Raw genomic sequence first — 25000 nt, 5'->3', positions numbered from 1 at the left:
AATAAGAGAACTGTTCCTTTAGGGCCTCGCGTGTCTCTTTTCAACAAGTTTCTGTAATCCAATCACTTCTCTTTAGCGATCTTGTCTCGTTCTTCGCGTCTGGCAGTTTATGAAAGTCAAGGTCACACGCAGTTTGGGAATTGTGTATTCATTCTCTCTCTCTCTCTCTCTCTCTCTCTCTCTCTCTCTCTCTCTCTCTCTCTCTCGAAAAAAAAGTCTTTCACGTCATACGGCTGGTCTCCCGATCAGCAAAGATAAGCAATAATAAGTTTGGTCAGCGTTTGACTGGGTACCCACCAATGAATGTGTATTACCATTTAATATATATTGACCTCAGGGTGTTGCGTCATATCTCTCTCTCTCTCTCTCTCTCTCTCTCTCTCTCTCTCTCTCTCTCTCTCTCTCTCAGTAGGAACATTTCCAGAAATGGAGTATATTTGCTTTGATTCAAAAACTAATACTTTATGAAGTGAATCACAAAATTCAGGGAAATATGCGCAGTTACTTATTATATTAATAGCTGTTGTAATTTTCAACTTCATTTTTTATCATATTTTTGGTTAGCGATCTGTGGCTAAACTATATTAGTTTCCATTCAAACAACATTTTTTTTACATAAGAAATTGCAATTCGATTTACTTTAACCAAAAACCACTTTACAAATTATTTTTTGAGGTAAATATCCCTAATAGGTTCATCATATTAGTGAATCAGTCTGTCAATGAGTTTCTAAAGCATTTAGGATCAAAGATTTAGTTTGGAAAAATATTCGGACTTTCTTCCACCGACTGACTTCTTGTGAACGGTCAGAATGATCACACAAAGGCATGAAGACATGCAAATGCACAAGAACGCCCATACACTACATATCAGCTACTAAAAAGCATCATGAATAGTTAAAATTCTCTCTCTTTCTCTCTCTTACACATACACACATACATACACACACACATACACACACACACATGCACATACACAAGAACGCCCATACACTACATCATTAGTTAAAATTCTCTCTCTCTCTCTCTCTCTCTCTCTCTCTCTCTCTCTCACACACACACACACACACACTCACACACACATACACAAGAACGCCCATACACTACATACCAGCTATTAAAAAGCATCATATTTAAAATTCTCTCTCTCTCTCTCTCTCTCTCTCTTTCTCACATATACACACACACAGACGTGCACATACACAAAAACGCTATTAAAAAGCAACATGAAGTTAAAATACTTTCATAACCTCTCTCTCTCTCTCTCTCTCTCTCTCTCTCTCTCTCTCTCTCTCTCTCTCTCCGTGAAAATAAAGTGTATGTAATCTAAATTTCATTTTCAAACTTCCAAGGGATTATAAATAAACCCTAGAATCGTTCTACGAGGGGAACTTCACATGAAAAATTATTACAAATTTTACACTTTATATTCATACCTTATGCTTTAATGCACCAGCTCTCAGATCTTTTTGTTAGCTGGATTTAGTTGATCGCTCTATAATACCAACCCGCACGAAATTTTTAAGCATTAAATTACTCATAGATATAATATTTCGGAGCATAAATCCGTAAATGGCCCAGGGGTCCATATTTAGAGTATTTAAGCTCATGGGGTGGATTTATGAGAGTATATCTGCACTGAGTTGGACCATACATTCTTATTCCGATGATTATCAGGCCTCATTATAACCCAAGGACGAATGCACAGTAGAGTTCAGTTTTGTTGCAGTACTGTAGACAGCCTTGGTATACTTGTCCCCGTTGGGAGGTAGTGCCGCCAGTGCATCTCACGCGAAATGCTGTAGGCATTACTTAACGTTCTCTGCAGCGGCCCTTCGACCCCTAGCTGCAACACCTTTAAAACCTTCTTTACTCTAATTTCCCCTTCAGCGTGGAATAACCTCATAGGTCCTAGCGCTTGGCTTTTGACATCAGTTTTATACTCCATGTCTAATTCATATAGATGTGGCTGATTTTAGATGTATATCGCAAAATGTATCTCGTAAAATACGTAAATTTAGATGTATATTGTAACAGGTATTGCTACAGTAACAGGTTTTGAAAGAGGAACTTTTAGAGGAATGATTTTACATAATGCGCATAGAAAAGTTCTTACATTATAGACTAGTCGTACGTAATAGAAACTGGTATGTTAAATACAAGATTGTTCAGTATGCAAATGATGCAACACTTGTTGGTGAAGTAAATTCTCCACTTTTGAGAAATGAAGCTGCCCTCAGCCTCAGTCGGGACTTGGACCGGATCAGGGAATGGTGTAGTCAGCTGGGTATGAGGCCGAACTCCAGTAAAACGAAAACACTATTGATTAGCAAATCTCGTACAGGTGGATGGAACTTTGCTGAGTGAGTCTGAACCTTTAACTATTCTAGGTGCAACTTTTGACTCACATCTAACTTTTGAGAAACATCCAATGAAAGTTGCAGCACATGCCGCACGAAAGTTAGATATTTTTTTCGTAAGGCCTCATATACTTATAACAGTGATCAAATCAATGCAACCTGTTTTTAGGTCATTTGTACTTCCTTTACTGGAATACTGTTCTCCGGTGTGGACGTCTGCTTCTGCCAGAGACTTATCTCTTTCTGAGAGAGTGGTTCGTGGTGGTAGGTTTCTGTTTCCTAATAGTAGCAGTTATGACTTGGACCATCGACGGATGGTCTCTTGTTTGTCACTTTTTCATAAGTTATATTTTAACAGAGATGTTTCACATTGACGACTGATCCCTGATCCAATTTTCCTGCCGAGAGCAACCTGATTTGCTAAACAGTAGCACCAATATGCAGTAAATGTGTCTCGCTGTCGAACTTCCCAGTTCCAGAGGTCCTTTATTCCTCCCACCGTTGGGCTGTGGAATAGCCTTCCAGAGGATGTCGTGCAATTGGAACTTCAGAAGTTCAAGCCAAAATGCAATGCATTAATACCCTAATACTATTCTTCTTGCGTTTTAATACATTCTTATCTATTTATCTATTTACTCATTTTTTCTTTTTTAATAAATGGTATCTCTTCTTTCTGTATTTCCTTTTACTTCCTCTTTTCTTCTTCCTAATGAACACCATATTCTTTGGAAGCTCGAATTTCAAGTCAATGGCCCCTTTGGTGGGCTTGTTCGATATGAATAGGTTTCATCTACTGAATAATAATAATAATAATAATAATAATAATAATATATATATATATATATATATATATATATATATATATATATATATATATATATATATATATATATATATATACCGTATATATAAGCTCTTCGTTGGGTGAGTCGGTAGAGCTGTGGACTGGAACTCGCTAGGCCGGAGTTCGATTTCCCGGCCGGCTGATGAAGAGTTAGAGGAATTTATTTCTGGTGATAGAAATTCATTTCTCGCTATAATGTGGTTCGGATTCCACAATAAGCTGTAGGTCCCGTTGCTAAGTAACCAATTGGTTCTTAGCCACGTAGAATAAGTCTAATCCTTCGGGCCAGCCCTAGGAGAGCTGTTAATCAGCTCAGTGGTCTAGTAAAACTAAGGTATACTTTAACCTTATATATATAATATAATAATAATACAGTACGCAAGGAGTGTGGTTGTATAATGAAATATGACACGCGTTAACCGTAGATTTATATGAGCCTTTGCTTACGCACAGGGTGCGCCAAACAAACTTAATTTCTATCCTCTTGTGGCATTACTGCTCAACCTTACATCAGATAGACGATATTATTCTATATATTTATGGGAAATCAATGTCACGTATGACTGAGTTCTGTGACAAGGACTTATGAATACGTTCAACCTCGTATTTGCAACCAGCATAAAAAAAACATTAACTGCTCCGTTCAAAATTTAGCGGCACGAAGCTAAAAGATTCCATAAAAAAAAAAAAGGCGGCGTTCGTGTGACACTCCCATAAGTCATCCCGCAAGCCATAACGGACATATACCCAATCATTTGATACAGAAAATGATGGCGGAATACATAGATTCGGAAAACAAATACAATAAGCATTCATTCTATCCGCCTTCTGACTGACATGATAAATTTGAAGAACTTTTCTCAGATGACTGTTAAACAGTTAGCAGTATTAACTGAAACGGAATAACAGTATTCACTAAAATGGAATAACATGAAAGGAAGCAAATTCATTCCACTGAGAAATGTGAAAGTTTTGTGCCGCTGGATGAGAAAAAGCGTTGAATTCCGAAGATGAATTATTATTATGATTCATAAAATGAAACATATTCATAGGAACAAACCCACAGGGGCCTCTGACTTGAAATTCAAGCTTCCAAAGAATATGGTGTTCATTAGGAAGAAGTAAGAGGCGGTAAAGGGAAATATATGAAGAAGAGATCCCACTTATTAAAAAAGAAAAAAATAAATCAATAAATTAATAAATAGATAAAATTGATTTAAAATGCAGGGTATTAGGGTAGTAATGCATTGCATCTTCGCTTGAACTTCTGAAGTTCCAATTGCACGACATCCTCAGGGAGGATGTTCCACAGTCCAACGGTGTGAGGAATAAAGGACCTCTGGAACTGCTGTTCCGCAGTCCAACGGTGTGAGGTATAAAGGACCTCCGCTGTTCCGCAGTCCAACGGTGTGAGGAATAAAGGACCTCTGGAACTGCTGTTCCGCAGTCCAACGGTGTGAGGAATAAAGGACCTCCGGAACTGCTGTTCCGCAGTCCAACGGTGTGAGGAATAAAGGACCTCCGGAACTGCTGTTCCACAGTCCAACGGTGTGAGGAATAAAGGACCTCTGGAACTGAGAAGTCCGACAGCGAGGCATATTTACTGCATAAAATAATCACCTTCACTTCATTAAGAAAGATTTTCTTATGAAATAGTCTTTAACAAAGAAACTGGTTAAAGTATTCAATAAATAAAAAAGTGACTACAGCACAAATAAAAATGTTGAACCTTTATGAAATATATCATTACAGTCTTCCATTCTTTTCGATGACTTCAATAAATATCGATTTTAACCCGACATCACTTAATGCAAGTAATGATCTTAAATGCAATTATTATGACATGTGACTTATTAAAAGCTTTTTAGGTCATAGACTGTAGGATAGAACAGAATATAGGATTTAGGCCAAAGGCCTGGACCTGAGACCTATGAGGCCATTCAGCGCTGAAATGGAAACTAACAGTAAAAAGGTTTGAAAGGTGTAACAGGAGAAAAACCTCGCAGTTGCACTATGAATCAATTGTTGGGAGAGGGTGGAAAGGAAGACGGAAGAAAGAGGATATGAACGGAGGTACAGTAAAAGGATTGGAAAGGGTTGCAGCTAGGGGTCGAAGGGACGTTGTAAAGAATCTAAGTAATGCCTCTAGTGCACCGCATGAGGTGCACTAACGGCACTAACTCCCTAAGGAGAATAGATTGTAAGAAAGTAATTATTATGGCATATGACTAATTAAAACTTTTGTAGGTCATAGATTGTAAGAAAATACTTAAAGATAATAAAAGTGACTATAAGAATAATGCTATTTTTGAAGAGTTCACGAAACTGGCCTTAACCATAGAAAAATGAGTCTTCAGAAGTTCAAGCGAAAATGCAATGCATTACTACCCTAATACTATTCTTCTTGCATTTTGATACGTTTTTATCCATTTATTAATTTTTTTTAATAAGTGGTATCTCTTCTTTCTTCATTTCCATTTACTTCCTCTTACTTCTTCCTAATGAACACCATATTATTTGTATGCTTGAATTTCAAGTCAGTGGCCCCTGTGGGATTGTTCCATATGAATAGGTTTCATCTACTGAATAATAATAATAATAATAATAATAATAATAATAATAATAATAATAATAATAATAATAATAATAATAATAATAATAATAATAATAACACCTATGCAGGAAGTGCAATATGAAAGACGAGACCATAAACCAGATAGCAAGCGAATGTCCGGCGCTTGCACAGAACCACTGCAAAAAGAGGCATGATTCAGTAGCAAAAGCCCTCCACTGAAGCCTGTGCAAGAAACACCAACCAGCTTGCAGTAATAAGTGGTACGAACACCAACCTGAGGGAGTGACAGAAAACGATCAGGCACAGATCCTCTGGGACTATGGTATCAGAACAGACAGGGTGATACGCGCCAATAGACCAGACTCGACGTTGACTGACAAAATCAAGAAGAAAGTATCACTCATTGACGTTGAAGTACCATGGGACACCAGAGTAGATGAGAAAGAAAGAGGAAAAATTTATAAGTATCAAGACCCATAATCATAGGAACACTAGGCACGATCCCAAGATCCCTGGGAAGGAATCTGGAAAAACTAGATGCCGAAGTAGCTCCAGGACTCACGCAGAAAAGTGTGCTACTAGAAACAGCGCACATAGTGAGAAAAGTGATGGACTCTTAAGGAGGCAGGATGCAACCCGGAACCCCCACACTATAAAACCACCCAGTCGAATAGGATGACTGTGACAAACCAAAAAAAAAAAATAAATAAATAAATAAATAATAATAATAATAATAATAATAATAATAATAATAATAATAATAATAATAATAATAATAATAGCATACTAATTCTGAAGACTAGATACATCTAGATAATCTAGATTCACAGAGCCAGTGATAAATATTAAAGCTTTTGCCCTTTCAACTGACCCGTGACCACGAAAAATTCCAAGGTCATTATTACAGTGGGAAATTAGTTATAAACCCCAATTTAGACAGCTATTACAGGTCCAAAAATGCAGAGAATGCTAAAATTTTGAGTTTTAAATGAACCATGACCTTGAAAAATAGGTCGAAGTAAATAAAATATATTAAAACAAAATAGGTCAAGGTAAAATATATATATATATATATATATATATATATATATATATATATATATATATATATATATATATATATATATATATATATATATATTATATATATATATATATATATATATATATATAAACAAAATAGGTAAAGGTAAAAATATGTAAAAAAATATGTCAAGGTAAAAAAATATATAAAAGCAAAATTGTTCAGGGTAAAAAGTATATGAAACCAAATAAGTCACGGTAAAAAAAATATAAAAACAAAATAGGTGAAGGTAAAAAATATATAAAACAAAATAGGTCAAGGTAAATACATACATATATATATATACATTATATATGTACACACACACACAATATATATATATATATATATATATATATATATATATATATATATATATATATATATATATATATATATAATGTCAAGGTACAAAAAGATATAAAAACAAAACCTGTCACGGTAAAAAAATATGTAAAAACAAAACAGGTCAAGGTAAAAAAAAAAATCAAAACAATACTTTCAACACGGTGTCCAATTCTGAAGGCCAATTCTGAAATCTAAAGGAAAAATTCTCCTAAATTCCATATTTCAATATGACCGATGGCTAAAATATATACCAAGGTCAAATTATCTCGGACACAAAAATATGTAATAATTTTAATGAATTGCCAAAAAAAATATCTTTAGATATAGTCTAAAAATAATGATGACAATAATGCCCGTATTAAGAAATGCACTGTGTATCCATGACATAGTTTTCCTGTCTGTAATAACGATGGTCTTGGGTGACGAAATCTACGTTCATTCATGTCATCGTCTACCCTGGGACCGGACTCAGGGACCTATAAAAGTATGCAGAATAAAGGCACCTTGGCTCGAGATTCAGGACAGAACTTAATGTCTCTGGTTGGGATGGCTGGAGTTACCATCTCTATCCTCTCACGTTACAAGTATTTCTGATGCTATAGGTACAATAGTCCTAAATTATAAAATGCAATGTGTACGCATATAGTTTTTCCCGGAGACAAAAAAGATTACAACTGCTGCGCGCCCATTTCTTCGCTTGGTGACTTAATGATATTTTTCTTTGGGCATTCTGCGAAAATATATTTTTCATGCTAGGACCCTGATTTTTGGATCAATTGACAGCTGAACAGTGGCAATTTATTGTAGCATGCTCAAAAAAGAAAAGTATCGGAAATTTAAGACCCTGAGCTACGATCTGAAGTTAGCAGAGTAAAAATTACATACTTTTCCCCGTAATAAGATATTCGCCAAAAATAACTTAATAGTTGTCTATAAATCTGTCCCATCCAGCGTTTAACTACGATGAATTGTGAATAATTTGAAGCTATTTATGAAAAGCGATTGCACATGCAAGCAAGGAAAAATATGAAAATATTTCTATGGTTCACTGTCAAGGACTTGTTTTCCTATATATGCTTTTGATGAGTGTGTGTCAAGTTAATCATCACGCTAGGATACCCACTCCGGTGCCATTTAAAACCTGAATATTGGCAACTAGTACTTTCAATAAGCAAAATAACAAAAAAATGGAAGGCCAAATGATGAGCTGAAGTCAACCAAAAATAAAACAAAACAATTTGTTTTCGTCAGGCAGACCTATGATGAATTACCTTTCCAATGATATATCCTTCATTGCTGTTTATGGCGACCATTGTGCAGTAAAGCATATTGCTGTCGTTTTTGACGGCTTGGGTACACTATATTCATATATCAAAAATTAGTTCCATCTATTCAAATTATCGCCAATTTTTCATCTATAACATGGGGCCATAACAAAGGATCATTTTGTGCCTTTACCAGATTTCTCTTGGCGACATTTGTTGACACTTATGAAGTCGTGAACTTAAAACCGAATAATGTAAAGAATGGATATGATATATATAAAAGATCCCGCTCCCAGTATTATCTAAACGTAAATAATGTACATATATAAAAGATTCCGCTCCCAAAATTATTTAAATGTAAATAATGGACATGATACATTATATAAGAGATCCCGCTCCCAGAATTATCTAAATGTAAATAATGGACATGATATATTATACAAAAAGATCCCGTCCCAAAATTATCTAAATGTAAATAATGGACATCATATATAATATAAAAGCTTCTGCTCCCAAAACTATCTAAATGTAAATAATGGACATCATATATTGCACAAAAGATCCTGCTCCCAAAATTATCAAAATGTTACCGTCACTGTAGTAGCAATAAATCCCTTTCTGTAATAACGCTTACAGAGCTATAACGGTCTCTGTCATTTCCTGTACTCTGGTCTTACATCCATTTTATCCCCGTTCCCAACTTATATATCACCCTCTAGTACGTAACCGTCGTATATATAGAGAGTAATACTTGGCAACGGTAATAAAGGAAAATATCGCAACTACAGCAGAATCTACAAAAGAAAGTCAACTCTCCGAATGATGTATCAGTATCGACAAGGAATATGCAAAGGGGAAAGTCACTAAGCAGGAACAAAGATTCCTTACTTTTTTTTTTCATCGTAAAAAAATACAATAGAGGAGAAATACTGAATGGCTAGCAGAGACCACAAAAAAAGTGGGGGGAGGGAGAGAAGTCGATTTCATAATTATGCTGTTACCGATATCGATAAGGAATGTGTAAGTAAAAGAAAAATCTGTGGAGAGGAACAAAGATGCGTTTTTTCTCCGTCAGACACAATGAGGAGCCTCTTTTCTTCGTGGGATAGTTGCCAAATTATTCCAGGAAATGCTTTTGTTGTCCATTGTTTTTCTTCTAAAACACAGTCGTTATGAAGTTGTCGGAGACTTTTTATGAGGTAATAAAAAGACTGGGGAGTTTATATAATATATAAATATATAAATATATATTTATATATATATATATATATATATATATATATATATATATATTACACTTGTATTACAGTAAAAGACATTCATATATATATATATATATATATATATATATATATATATATATATATATATATATAACAGGTACGTATATATATTATATATATACATACACTATTTATGTGTATACTATTATACATATATAAGCGTATGTATAGTTAAATTATACACATAAATGTATGCATGTAAGTATGTATGTATGTATATATAAAATATATATACATCCATACATACATGTATGTATATATCAGTAAATTGTGTTGATACCGAGTTAATTAGTCTGAGAAAGTCTGGTACGGAATATTTAACATGCGGTCACAGTGTAGTTTCCAGTTATTTACAGACAAGTTATCTGGTTATTTATGTTGCCACAAAGACGAAATTGTTTTTTTTATTTTAGATTAAAAAAAAAAGTTCTATACATGACCGCCTGTATGTGTATGTGAGATAGAGCAAATGCATCCCAACAATTTCGATTTTGAAAAACACGTTAGGTTTCCAAAGTACAGCTACAGAATGAACGCTCTGAACTTGAAGATCTGCAGTTTCAAATCAAATGAAATGAATGATCGCGTGGAGCATAAGAATCACATTCTCATCTCCTAACAGCAGAAAATTTCTTTCTCTCCATTATAACCAATGAAGCGCAAACCCAACAACAACAAAAATCTATTCTCTGCCTGTTCTACTTCAAAGATATTTCATAGTGACAATAAAAAAAAATGGAATGTGATTTAGGCATAAAGCCAAGCACTGGGACCCATAGGGTCATTCAGCGCTATGATGAGAATGAATGAAAATGGAAATAATATGAATAATGAGTTTGTAATAGACATTCTAAAGGTCAATGTTAAAAAAGGTAAAATCGAAGAGATTTAATTTCTAACGGAATTAAAACTACCATAAATAAGATACAAAAAGATATATCTATATGAAATTATAAGACATTTTCATAAAAACCACAAGCCTTTAAAAAACTCAAAACAGGGCCAACATCAATGTTGTCTCCTAAAATTTCAGTCGTGGTTTTACCATCTTAGGCATTACTTAAGGTTCTTTGCAGCGTCCCTTCGGCCCCTAGCTGCAACCCCTTTTGTTTCTTTTACTGTACCTCCTCTCATACTCTCTTTCTTCCATCTTACTGTCCACCCTATCATAACAATTGATTCATAGTGCAACTGCGAGGTTTTCCTCATGTTACACCTTTCAAACCTTTTACCGTCAATTTCCGTTTCAGGGCTGAATGACCTCATAGGTCCCAGTGCTTGGCCATTGGCCTAAATTCTATATTCAATTCAATTCAATACCAATTTGTTATTCACATTGTTACTGAAAGGAGAATATGAGGTTTAAATGCTACTTTTTCTCTTCTTCGCAGTGGTCACATCCAATTTAGGATGGAACTGGGAGATGTGGTGGACTTACGACGGAATTTCAGGTAAGTAAGAATTTTATGTTTGCTTATTATGAATAACTTAGCAAGTGAAAAATTAATTCATTTTACATGTCCATATTACTGCTTACTTGTTTACATATTCATGACAAAGGTCAGTTATTTGTTTATTTACTTATTTATTCATTTATTTATTTATTCATACTAATACTGTAATCTTGAATAAACGTTGTATCATATCCTTGCTACTGAATCTTTTAAACTCAAGGGCAAAGTACGGCCGTTTTTAGATTGATCAACAACCTCTTGGAATGAATGTTCTCTCTCTCTCTCTCTCTCTCTCTCTCTCTCTCTCTCTCTCTCTCTCTCTCTCTCTCTCTCTCTCTCTCTCTGCGCGTGGAAATTTATACTTTGTTTACTATTATTTTCATCCCCGTGAATATAACACACACACACACTCTCTCTCTCTCTCTCTCTCCCTCTCTCGTCTCGTCCGCTTGCCGAGATGTTTGTGAACATCAACGCACAGTTTTTCATTGTGGAAGCAACAGTGTGTAATTTGGAATAAATTCACATATACCCCTCTAAAGCGGCAGCAGGTGTTCATACACATACACGTATATAAGACCATTCCCCGGAGGGGCCACTGTAACTGATATATGGAGTGTATTAGCCGCAGAGTTTTCCACACAAGTGTTATGACTAGGTGATATATCGCAGGGGGCGCTTCCCCCTTTTTAAATGTTATTTGAGAGTAGATTCATCTACTTTGTTGCAGCCATTTTAGGCCACTTATGTAGTTAAACAGAAATACTGAGAGACCACATATTTGAACAAAACCTGTTACACTGGTAGCATCATTGGTAGCAACTGTACTGGACATAGAGCCCTCACTTAATTTATTGCAACTATAAATAGCATTTCGTATGCGTTATTATTATTATTATTATTATTATTATTATTATTATTATTTCCTCTAGACCCTGTCAATGTTTGTATTAGTTTTCCTAATGTTTTTCACGGTCTAAAGATGAGAAAAATATCATTGAAAAGAGTCTGGAATAATCCCCAATGCTTCGAGAATTATAAAATTTATTCTGATTATCTTTATTATTGCTGAAAATAACAACACACAACAACGTGTGAAACACAAGAATAAATTTCTACCTCACATCGCATTGAGCTACGAGAGATCCTGCGTTCGATCCCGGCGTGAGGTAGAATCTATTATCATTACTATAAAATTGAAAAAAAGATATTATTTTTCCTGTACTGAAGTGGTGTCGATAAAACACCAGCTTCGTGTTAAAATTCAAGCTCTCCCATACGGCTCCCGATTGGCCAATTACCTCACCAATCAAAATCCATAACGGCGTGAAGTTGATTTTTTCGCGTTCGTTGTCACTATAATGTTCCTCTATCCTGAGTTTTTTATCCCCTTTTTTTATTTGACTGAACCTTCTTGTGGTCTCGCATTAATGTTATCTTCGTTGCTGCTATTAATAGTGCTGTAATCCCTGATGATATACTTAATTCTTTTAATGTTATTATTTGGGATATATATTTTTGTCTTAAAATGTTTCTGTAACTGTTTTTGTTTCCGTTTTTTCTTGTCTTCACACTAGTTTTAAAAAATCCTTACTGTATTTACTGTCACATGAATTATAATCTCAAGGGAAATTAATTTTTTAGAATATTAAAATTAAGCAAATATAAACTGAGCACTGGAAAATAGACATATCGATTAAAATATTAAACGAAAACGACAGCAATTCAATAGAAATTATTAATAAACATAACTTAAAAATGTGTAAATATTAGTCAAGAAACAACAAGATTTCCAAAGACACTAATGAAAATTATAATTACAAAAACATTTAATATAATCATTTATTAAAAAAAATCAGCATATTACTCAAGGAACAAATTAATTCACTAACGAAATATTTCAGTCAAGCCCAAATGCAAATGATGATTAGACTATATAAGCCAAATCACAAGCGTTTATAATAACTATCAGATAAATGTATGTGAAAATGCTACTTAATAACAAGAATCGCCGACCAAATGAAAGTATAACTGAAGAAATAACGCAAGTATTAGGAAAAAATTTATCTAAGAAACACCGCTAAAATATCAAATAAAACTATCACTCAAGAAAAAGGAAAATGGAGTATGAGTAACGGCCCAAAAATATTACTGAAAACATTGCTTAATAAAGCAACATTTCTTTATGAAGGAGCGCCTCGCACTCCCCACGCATCCGAGGCAACGAGAGAGAGAGAGAGAGAGAGAGAGAGAGAGAGAGAGAGAGAGAGAGAGAGAGAGAGAGAGAGAGAGAGAGAGGAAAGGGAGAAATTGCAAAGAGCAATCCGGTGCAATAATAGGCTCAGTAACCCTCTTCCCTAATAAGGCAACAATTTAGCCCCGCGTCTCCTGTAATAAAGTAGCTATTTTCCTGTCCATATTACGGCATATTGCGCGGGCCTCTATAATATCCTTTCGCTGCTGCAATTTCTCTCTCTCTCTCTCTCTCTCACGTAATCAGCCTGTTATGGTATGGCGATGGGAAAATGAAGGGTATGAGAGCTCTGCGAGATGTTAATTTACTGCCTTATTTTTATTGCCCTTTATTAATTTGTTGCTCCTCTCTCACTCTCTCTCTCTCCTCCTCTTCTTCCTTCTCCTCCTTTCTGCAACACCTCTCTAGACATACCCTAGCAAAGGCGTAGTATATATATATATATATATATATATATATATATATATATATATATATATATATATATATATATATATATATAAATATAAATATATATATATATACATATATATATGATATGATATATATATATATATATATATATATATATATATATATATGTGTATATATTCCACACAAGATGTATTTAAGGTTTAGCAGCCTAGTTATAAATGTGGTAGTGATTATTGTCCTTTATTTTCTTGTAGGGGAAACGGCTCAATATCAGAGTATCTATCTACCCATGTATCTATTCATCTGTATGTGTGTAAAATATATATATATATATATATATATATATATATATATATATATATATATATATATATATACATATACTGTACATATATATATGTACATATGTGTGTATATATATATATATATGTGTGTGTGTGTGTGTGTGTCGTCTAACTGATGTCGACTAACTGCTACCATGTATTTATATCTCTAGGTCAATACAGGCTAAACGGAATATGACGGAAGGTGCCTAAGTCGTTCTTCCTCTCCCGGAGATTGAACCCTGGCGTTTTACCTGACGGTCCTTGATTGCCTCCATTCTTCCATTTCTTTAATCCTCTTTCTTTTCCACTTTTATCTTCCCTTTTGTGTTTAAATACTTCAATCCTCTTCCTTCCTCTTAAATCTTTTTTATTTTTATTTTTGCAACCTTTACCATTTCTCTTTTTATTCTACTGCTGCTTTTTTTTATTTGCATGTTTAGGCTTTTTTTTTTTAATTTACATGTTTAAGCCGTCATTTTTCACTTGCATGTTTAGACCTTTTCATTTTTCATTTACTTGCTTACCCATTTCTGTTTTTCATTACATGTTTACACATTTTTATTTTTAACTTGCCTTTACACTTCTTTAATTTTTTTTACATGTCTACACATTTTTATTTTTCATTTACATGTTTAAACTTTTTTATTTTTCATTTACATGTTTACGCATTTTTATTTTTCATTTACATGTTTACACCTTTTTATTTTTCATTTACAGGTTTACACATTTTTATTTTTCATTTACATGTCTACGCATTTTTATTTTTCATTTACATGTTTACACATTTTTATTTCTCACTTACACGTTTACACATTTTTATTTTTTATTTATATGCTTACACATTTTGATTTTTCATTTACATGTTTGCACATTTTTATTTTTCATTTACATGCTTACACATTTTTTTTTTCATTTACATGTTTACACATTTTTATGTATCATCTAAATGTTTAGACATTTTCATTTGCTAACGGCTATTGTCTACTTCAGAATGTTAACGTTCAGGTTCGTATCTATCGCTTATCTTTGCACAATACGTTCTATACACAGCACGTTCTATGCCTGTTTTAATTTTCCATTCCTTCAACCTTTATCACTTGTACCTTTTACTTTGCTGCAACTGTCTAAACTATTGCTATGTTATTCGGATCCCTCCTTTCTGTTCCTACAATATCCTTTTGGTCCAGATTTTAAGTTTCTGTACGTGGTTGTTCCTTTCATTTTCCCCAGGAGTCTTTTTATTTATACCCAGCTATTGCTTTTAAAACTCGTCTTACTAATGGACTTTCTAGTCCTCTTCACATCCACAGCTTTCTTCCATACATATTCCAGTATCCTGTAAAGCTCTTTATTTCGCAGTTATATTTGACATTTACCTTACTCCATTGACTATTTTTTATGCAACTGCTGGTCATCATCTGCAATCATACCAGGTTCACCTGTAAGTCTTGCTTCTCTCAATAATACTGCCATGAACTTCAAACCTTTTCCAAATTGTTTCGATATGGGAATATATCACTAACCCTTTCTGGGGTAGTTCTGATTCTGTGAGAGTCTGCTTTGCTCTCTAATATCATTCTCGTATGAAGCTTTATTTACTTACTGTGAAACCACTATTCTGCTCTCACGAGGCTATTTTTCTGTTACTATACTAACCACTATTCTAATCTTGAAAGATTCTATACCAGCCATCACTCTAATCTTACGAGTCTATTTCATCGACTGTAACATCAACTATTCTGATCCTACTAAAGGCCGCCACTAACGTTCAGTTATACCTGCGCAGTCATGTCTGTGTAGGCAAAACTGAACGTTAGTGGGTTCAGTTTTGCCTGCGCAGGCCGACTGTGCAGGCATAACTGCGCAGGTATAACTGAACGTTAGTGGCGGCCGTAAGTGGTCATTCATTCACCGTGCTAACCACAGCTCCACTTATTCATATATCATATTATACCAACCACTACTCTAACTTTAACTAATTTATTCATTCATCGTACTAACCACTATTCTAATCTTCCTTACTGAATATACTAACCAGTGCCAATTGATTTAAATTCAGACGTGATGCTCCAAGTTCTTCTCCGTTCACTCCATTTTTCTTTCAAAATCCCATTTCATTTCCTATTTTGCTTCGTCGAATTCATTCTCCTTATCCAGAGATCCATTCGATTCTTGTTTTTAACGGAATCTATCGTTAGATAAGTATGTTTTCAAAGAGAAGAAGCACCCTTGAAGATGCTAAAGAAGTCATTTTTACCACATCTGACAATGAAATTGTGTTTTCGGTTTGCTCTGAGATTTAGATATTAATTTTTGGAGAGAAGGACCCGCGGCCATGTGGGATATCTAAAACGACCAGGCCTACATCACCACCACGGTCCAGATATCTGGACCGTGATCACCACTGAATGCGTTCCAGGTGGAAAGCGGCGCCCTTTGTCCCGTTAATTACCACCGCTTAGCCTTGGCGGAAGTTTGCGATTTCCAAACGCTTTCGTCAACTTCTGTCTTTGCCAGTCTGTCGGGCGGTTAATCCATAATAATAATAGAAGACTGATATATAGAATTTAGGCCAAACGCCAAGCGCTGGAACCTATGAGGTCGTTCAGCGCTGAAATGGAAATTGACAGTAAAAAGGTTTGAAAAGTGTAACAGGAGGAAAACCTCGCAGTTGCGCCATAAAACAACTGTTAGGAGAGGGTGGAAAGAAAGATGGATGAAAGAGAAGCTGAACGGAGGTTCAGGAAAAGGAATGAAAGAGTTGCAGCTAGGGGCCGAAGGGAAGCTGCAAAGAACCTTACGTAATGTCTACAGAGCACCGCATGAGGTGCACTGAAGGCACTACCCCACTACGGGGATAATAATAATAATACTGTAGACATTTTATAGTTGTTTAAGCAATTCTGACAATTACAAGGCATCATGACAAAAAAAATTAGGCAGACATATGTTCAGTGTTAGGCTACGGTGGAATGTAATTCACTTTCTTATGCTTTTATGCACGGCGCTCTGCAGTAACGCCTCTGGCACTAAGAAGCTTTTGTTCTCCCAATATAGCCCTATCTTATCTAAAATTTCGGTGCACCGTCTTAGAAGATTACAAAGCAATTTCAAGTGAAAGTCTAGAGAAGAATGAAAAACTCTGAGATTAAATCTGCACGGAGAGTGGAACTATAACACCATCAACAACAGCAGCAACAACAATAATAATAACAATAATCATGCGAGCAAAAAAAAAAAAAAAAAAAAAAAAAAATCCATCAATAGCGACGACTGTCAGCGCAACGAATCACGGCCTCACATTTTACGAGTCATAAAAGATATTTGCCAAAACTGCAATATGCAGAATACCGCCGATACAAAAACACGACTCGTATCGAGCCGCGAGAGAAAACGCTCATGGAATAGGATTAATTAGACTATAATTACCGGAAGATTTAAGGCAAAAAATAATTGTACGTATCCCTAAATAGCGTGTATCTTTTTTCCTCTCTTGCTTTTTCTCCCTAGCGTTTAATTAAATTTCCATCCCTGGAATGCATTTTCCATGCGTAAGCATTCTGGAAATTCCAGCCTTGTTTACCTAAATATTATTTTTTCTCTTGTTTTTTCAACGCGTTTGTGTAGTTAGTGATGCTTTTCATTTTCTCTCGTTCTTGAGGGCAGAGGCCGGTGGAATGGGCGTCTCGCTGGAACACAACTTTTCAAGGATACGCAAATCTTACATCTATACTCTGATTGTTTATGTAAATCATATCCGCGTCAGGTAATTGTCCTTCTCTTTTGTTTTAGAGCAAAGGAGGTAGTTGGGATAGAGAGAGAGAGAGAGAGAGAGAGAGAGAGAGAGAGAGAGAGAGAGAGAGAGAGAGAGGTTCACGTCTAAAGAGAACTTAGATTTGCCTCTAGATTACTCTACAACAAGGAAAGGTTATTGGCACGTACTATAATTAAATCCAGTCTGACGCGTGGTACCAGCGGTATTTATTCTTTTGAGGTCACGAGAACCGAGAAGAGCAATATGAAGGTGTCTCTAGGAAATTATTATGGAGAAACCATTCGCTCGATTGCCGATGACTTCGCCCATACCTTCTTCCTTACGACAGACTCTGGAACATCTGAACGAACCCTAGGTAGTCACCACTTACAGTGAGTGCCTTGCGTGGCACACTGCAGACAGTACCACGGATTCTTCGCAGCGTTCCTTCTGCCCCAGCTGCAATGCTTTCTTCCTTTTACTTTCCCCCCATTTCCGTAGGTTACTTCCTATTTGGCTGTTCAACTTCTCTAATTATCACCCCTTAAGAATTCCTTCTTTATGGTAATGTTCCTGTCTTCCAAACGCAGATGTACTTCAGCTGATTTATATTATTTTTAATAAATTTATGTATTTGAATAAAGGTGTGTTTTGGATTCCACTTTATTCAGTATGACTGGATTAAAGAGTTTAGGCCAAAGGCCAGACGATGAGACCCATGAAGTCATTCAGCGCTGAAAGGGAAATTGAGAGTAAAGAAAGTTTTGAAGGTGTAACAGAAGGAAAACCTCGCAGGTGCACAATAAAATAATAGTTAGGAGAGGTTGGATGGTAAGATGGAAGAAAGAGAATATGGGTGGAGGTACGGTAAAAGGAATGAAAGGGGTTGCAGCCAGGGGCCGAAGGGACGCTGCGAAGAACCTCTAGTAATGCCTACATTGACCATGTGAGGTGCACTGACGGCACTACCCCACTACGGAGAATCGTTAAATGTATCGCTGTACCTAAAAAAAAAAAAAAAAAAAAAAAAAAAAAAAAAAAAAGTTTCGCTCCAAGCCCGCTTCGGAGCTGTTTAAAAAAGATCCCCCAAATTTTGGAGTAATTCCACTCGCTTTTGCAATGGTTACTATTTACCGGGAAGCGTATAAGAGACAGACAGACAGACAGAGGTGCTCAGAGGGTGTCATACTTTTTAATAAGGGATTACCCAATAAAAAAAATAAATAGAGAATAAATAACCAGGGAGATGGCTGAATAAATAAAATAATTAATAAATCCGCGAATAAAAAATTAGATAAATAAAAATAGCTGGGAGGGTGTTAAACTTTTTAATAACATCAATAATCAAATAAACAGGAAAATAAATAATCGGGAGATGGTTGAATACATAAACTAATTAATAAACTCGCGATTACATAATCAGATAAATAAAGCTAACATATCCCTCCGGTTGAAAAATAACCTCCACAATACCACTGCCTTCTCGAAAAAATACACACAGACAACCCACTACAACTTACTTAAAAAAAAAAAAAAAAAATAACCCACCAAATGGAATCGAAAGCCAAAACGTTCCCCGCCCTCTTATGAGTGGACGACAGTAAGAAAAAAAAACATGAATAAAAAGAACGCATGCCTATGGGGAGCAATTACGCCCTGAGCAGTTGAATGGTCAGCAATTACCATGGAAGCAGGGGAGAACGTAATTACCGCGTTCCCCCAGCGCTTCCACCTGGCTCCGAATGAGTCCCTGGCTATCGTTCTCTCTCTCTCTCTCTCTCTCTCTCTCTCTCTCTCTCTCTCCAGCCCCGAGGTAAATCTATTGCTTTGGAGCCATCATGAAGACCCTCGTCAGGGCCTTTTTTTCCTCGCAGCAATCTTTTCTTCCGAGTCTGAATTGAAGACTCTCTTGCAGAGAAGTCTAGAGGCTTTCTTCTAGTTGTTTATCTATTTACTTATTTATTTATTTATTTCATACAGCGAGGCCTTGCTTAAAGGAAATAAGAAAAAAAGGTAGTAGGAGGGACGTAAGGTGGAAATCAACACGAGAAGCGAAGACCTACCTTTGAAAGGTTCAAATATAATCCAAGTCAGGCAAAACAGAAGCAGGAAGAGAGTTCCAGAGCTTGGAAATAAAAGGAAAGAGTAATGGGCCAAGATAATTTAGTGCTCACTGTTTTATAAACCTTTTTTTTTTTGTACATTTCCATTATACATGTAAATATTTTCATTAAGTTCAATGGGAACACGAATACTACACACTACTATAGCTTGTGAAAAGAAGTTCGATTTTCTTAAGTTTATGCATCAAAAAGATAATTATGATATTTTTCATACACCTCAAAGTAATTCCTGTATCCTGGTGTAGTCTGAGAAATTCAATCGGGTTTAAAATAGTGTGAGTATTAGAAATATAAATATTACTATGTTCCTATCTACTTTAGCCACAATGAAGAAATAAACGTAATGTTTTTCAGCAATATATATAATATATATATATATATACATATATATATATATATATATATATATATATATATATATATATATATATATATATATATATATATATATATATATATATATATATATTAACATTCTATAGAGACCTGAGGAGGACATTCAGTTTCCGTTATCAAATTTCTGATTGGTAATCTGAGAGGCAAAGGATCTTCAGAGGTCTCAGAATATCTTCTCTAGGCAATAGCAAAGAGTCTCTACGAAGAAAAAATTATATTCTATTTGACGTTAATACCGCATAGAAGCTACCCTTAACTCTATACACAGTACGTACATGTATACATATATATATATATCATATGTGTGTGCGTGCGTGTTTTACAAATAAGGAATGCATACATACATATGAGTGTTAGTGAGTATACATACATGCATATATACATTCATACCGTATGTCTATGTATACAGGTATGTACATGTATACATATACTGGTATATACAGCATATGTTTGTGTGTGTGTGTGTGTGTGTGTGTGTGTGTGTGAGAGAGAAACTTTTATGTAAAAAAAAAAAAATCGTATCCATTAATTGGCTGTCCAAAGATGCACTCTAGTTTTAATTTCAACTACGCAACAGGAACTTTAGGATAAATATCGCGACATCTAATAAAAACGCGTGAAACTACGGCCGCAAACTTTTGAATGGAAATGAAGCCCAAAATTACATCCAAAATAACACCAAAATTTCACCCAAGGAAGACCCCCAACCCTTTTGTATATAATCACTCCAAAATTACTTTCAAAATTATATCAGGATCCAAAATCTTACCGGCAATCAACTAAGATCGCCCAGTACAGCTAAGTTTTTTAGCAGAAAACTAAGGATGGTCCATTTTCATTAATAATTCAACCATTAACAACCGGGATCATCCTTATAACTTTCAGCTCATTTTCTGAAAACCAGAGCTAAAACTACTTGTAAGTCTCGGCAAACTTTAACCAAAGTTATCAACCGAGATCAACCAAATTCTTGGTGAAAACTGAGACTCGAGCAACATTCAAAATCCGATCAAAATTTAACCGACAGTCATCAACCGAAATTGTCCAACTGATTTTCCTCCTCGGAGCCATGTGCGAGGAAGGACCTCCCACTTCTCTCCCCCCACCCCACCTTCCCCGGGTCTCTCCCCCCGGCCCGGCTGGCCCCTCCAGAACGCTTTTCTCTTTCCCTCTCAACAAGAGAACTTCATTCGTCCAGGAATTCCTCACAAAGCCACTAAAGGAAATCGATGAAAAGAAAGGGAGAAAGAGGAAGATAATAAAAAAAAGAAGAGGATAAAAGAATGCCGTCTTTCTCCTCTTCTTTTTGGCTTAACTACAGGGCATTGGAAATGAAGTCAGGAGGAGAAGACTCGATGAAGAAGAATATTGTTAATGGAAGGCATCACTGAGAGCCATCGCCGAAAAAGATTGGAAAGGCAATCCCTGATGGATACGAAAAAATGAAAAAGATTCCTTAACGATATTACACGGACGTTCGTTACTCGACTAAGATGGAGAGGAGGGTTTTTAAAGGAAAATTGATTCAGCTTGAGATTTCGGTACTACATTGAACATATATTGGATTTAGGCCAAAGGCCAAGCACTGGGACCTACGGGGTCATTCAGCGCTGAAACGGAAATTGACAGTAAAAGGTTTGAAAGGTGTAACAAGCTTGAAACCTCGAAGTTGCACTATGAATCAATTATTAGAAGGTAGAAAGTAAGATGGAAGAAAGCGAATATGAAAGGAGGTACAGTAAAACGAAAGGGGCTGCAGCCAGGGCCCGATGGCACGCTGCAAAGAACCTTAAGTAATGCCTACAGTGCACCGCATGAGGTGCACTGGCTACACTAACCCCCTACGGGTAGATTTGATTTCGGTATTGAGGGGAGGAGATTTACTAAGAATACTAATATCGAATGGCTATTTTTTATGGCTTATGTTACGCCACACAATATCAAATATAATCACATTGAAAACAATAAAAAAAAAAAGCGTATTGGCAACTTGCGGGTCTTCAGGGATGCTTTGTAAACAAAAAAAACGAAAACTAAATATAAAGATAATGGACAATAAAAATATCAAATGGCCATCGCCACGACTGAGATATAAACCAACAAATCATTTTCATTTATTGCCAATGCACCATGCTTCTCTCTAAGGGACTGGCCAGTAGCTGCAGGTTCATATACATATCCATACATAAGTATGCAATATATATATATATATATATATATATATATATATATATATATATATATATATATATATATATAAATTTATATATACAGTATATATGTACATATATATATATATATATATATATATATATATATATATATATATATATATCTATATATACATATACATACACATATATATAAAATGTTTGTGTATGCGTGTGCGTGTTAGTGTGCTTGCATGCATCCTACGCTAAGAGAACTTCGGTCGAACCTTCAGAATAATCTAGACATGGAAAGTAAGACTGTGCGTTATATATTTTCACGGTAATTAAGCTGTCTTATGCAGCCTTAATGACAAAGTAGCATGATTAAGTCTCTTTTACATCTTCGGACGCATAATCATTTACGCGCTGCTCATCTCGCATTTATTTTTAATTAACAAAAGCTTTACAAGATCTAGTTTTGATAACAAATTACTAATCGTTTATTGTTCTTGTAACTGGTTTGGAACTGCTGCGATTGCAATGCTCAAAATCCTTCAGTATATCAAGAGTTATTATTATATTATCTTCTTGAATGTGATTTAAATCATTGTAATCTTGATATCTTAATCATCACATGCGAAGGAAATGAGCAATTTACATATTCCTATCTTTTAGTTTTCTGAAAAGAAAACTTTGTCCATCCGTCCGCACTTTTTTCTGTCCTCCCTCGGATCTTAAAAACTACTGAGGCTAGAAGGCTGAAAATTGGTATGTTGATCATCCACCCTCCAATCATCAAACATACCAAATTGCAGCCCTCTAGCCTCGGTAGGTTTTATTTTATTTAAGGTTAAAGTTAGCAATAATAGTGCTTCTGGCAACGATATAGGATAGGCCACCACCGAGCCGTGGTTAAAGTTCCATCAGCCGCGGCTCATCAGCCGCGGCTCATACAGCATTATACCGAGACCAGCGATAGATACATCTATTTTCGGTGGCTTTGATCATAGGCTGTAGCGGCTGTATAGAAAATTCGATTGCGCCGAAGAAACTTCGGAGTATTTTTTACTTTTTTGTATAGCATTAGCATTCCTCACAATCATCTCCATTTTACTTACAATCTTGCATGAGATTATTCATGTAAAGTGTCTCGCCTTCCTTCTCTTAATTTATTACTATCTCATTTTTATTAGAGCCTGTTAATTATTTATCTTGCTTCCTTAATCCTTTTCTAATACCCGCTCATAAATGGTGCCACTACCTTAAGCTTTATTCTACATCATATAGATGTGTATGTATATATATATATATATATATATATATATATATATATATATATATATATATATATATATATATATATATATAGATGGATAGGTAGATAGACAGATAGACAGACATGTAGATAGATACTGTATATATGTATATCTTCAGATAGACAGATATATATACACATATATAATGTGTGTGTGTATATATATATGTATATATATATATATATATATATATATATATATATATATATATATATATATATATATATATATATATATATATATATATATTAGCCAAAACGACCGTTTAATAATAATAATGATAATATAATAATAATAATGATTAGCTACCCTTTTTAAATACAAGCAGCGCAACTGCTATTATCACAATAATAATAATAATAATAATAATAATAATAATAATAATAATAGCAGTGAATGCAAGAAGCACATTTGCAGTCATCCGCATGTTTGCCATAATCTCCAAACTTCATCTCGCCTTTTCCCTTCACGTTCATCTTCGTTGTCATTCCCGTCTGCCGAAATCCCTGTCTTGATATATAGAGTCTGAATTTTTGCAGGGGTCCCAAAGGGCGTTGTTGCATCACCTTGACAAAACTGGATTTACATAGAAATCGTTCTATAAAATCCATTATGTAATCTGATTATCTGTTCTGCTGTCGCATGTAGGGAAGGTTATAGCACAGTTAGATTTTCGTGTTTATTTCTGCTGCTTGTTTCGTTTCAGGGTATGTGTTCTTTTCGTGGAATGGAGTGGAATGGAATATAGAATTTAGGCCACAGGCCAAGCGCTGGGACCTATGAGGTCATTCAGCGGTGAAAGGGAAACTGAGAGTAGAAAGGTTTGAAAGGTGTAACAGGAGGAAAACCTCGCAGTTGCACTATGAAACAACTGTTAGGAGAGGGTGGATAGCAAGAAGGAAGAAAGAGGATATGAACAGAGGTACAGTAAAAGGAATGAAAGGGGTTGCAGCTAGGGGCCGAAGGAAGGCCGCAACGAACCTTAAGTAATGCCTACAGTGTACCGCACAAGGTGCACTGACGGCCATACCCCCGTACTGGCTGTTCTTTCCGTGCTTCAGTTTAAATCGTTCTCT

General features: G+C 35.3%; 2 protein-coding genes across 3 annotated transcripts in view; one reads left to right on the top strand and one right to left on the bottom strand.

Moving 5' to 3' along the window:
* Window positions 1-25000, bottom strand: part of LOC136848698 (uncharacterized) — a 141760-nt gene that overhangs the window by 65864 nt on the left and 50896 nt on the right. The window lies entirely within an intron of this gene.
* The window catches only part of LOC136848697 (carbonic anhydrase-related protein 10-like), a 73942-nt gene that overhangs the window by 19078 nt on the left and 29864 nt on the right, over window positions 1-25000 (top strand). For both annotated transcript variants that reach the window (XM_067121206.1, XM_067121208.1), the window contains exon 3: window positions 11129-11188. In XM_067121206.1, coding sequence (XP_066977307.1) covers window positions 11129-11188 — 60 coding nt within the window. The remainder of the gene's footprint in view (window positions 1-11128; window positions 11189-25000) is intronic.

Source organism: Macrobrachium rosenbergii, chromosome 19 (genome assembly GCF_040412425.1).
Source record: "Macrobrachium rosenbergii isolate ZJJX-2024 chromosome 19, ASM4041242v1, whole genome shotgun sequence".
NCBI lineage: Eukaryota > Metazoa > Arthropoda > Malacostraca > Decapoda > Palaemonidae > Macrobrachium > Macrobrachium rosenbergii.
The sequence above is the reverse complement of the archived record's forward strand: the minus strand, read 5'-3'. Positions and strand labels throughout refer to the sequence as shown.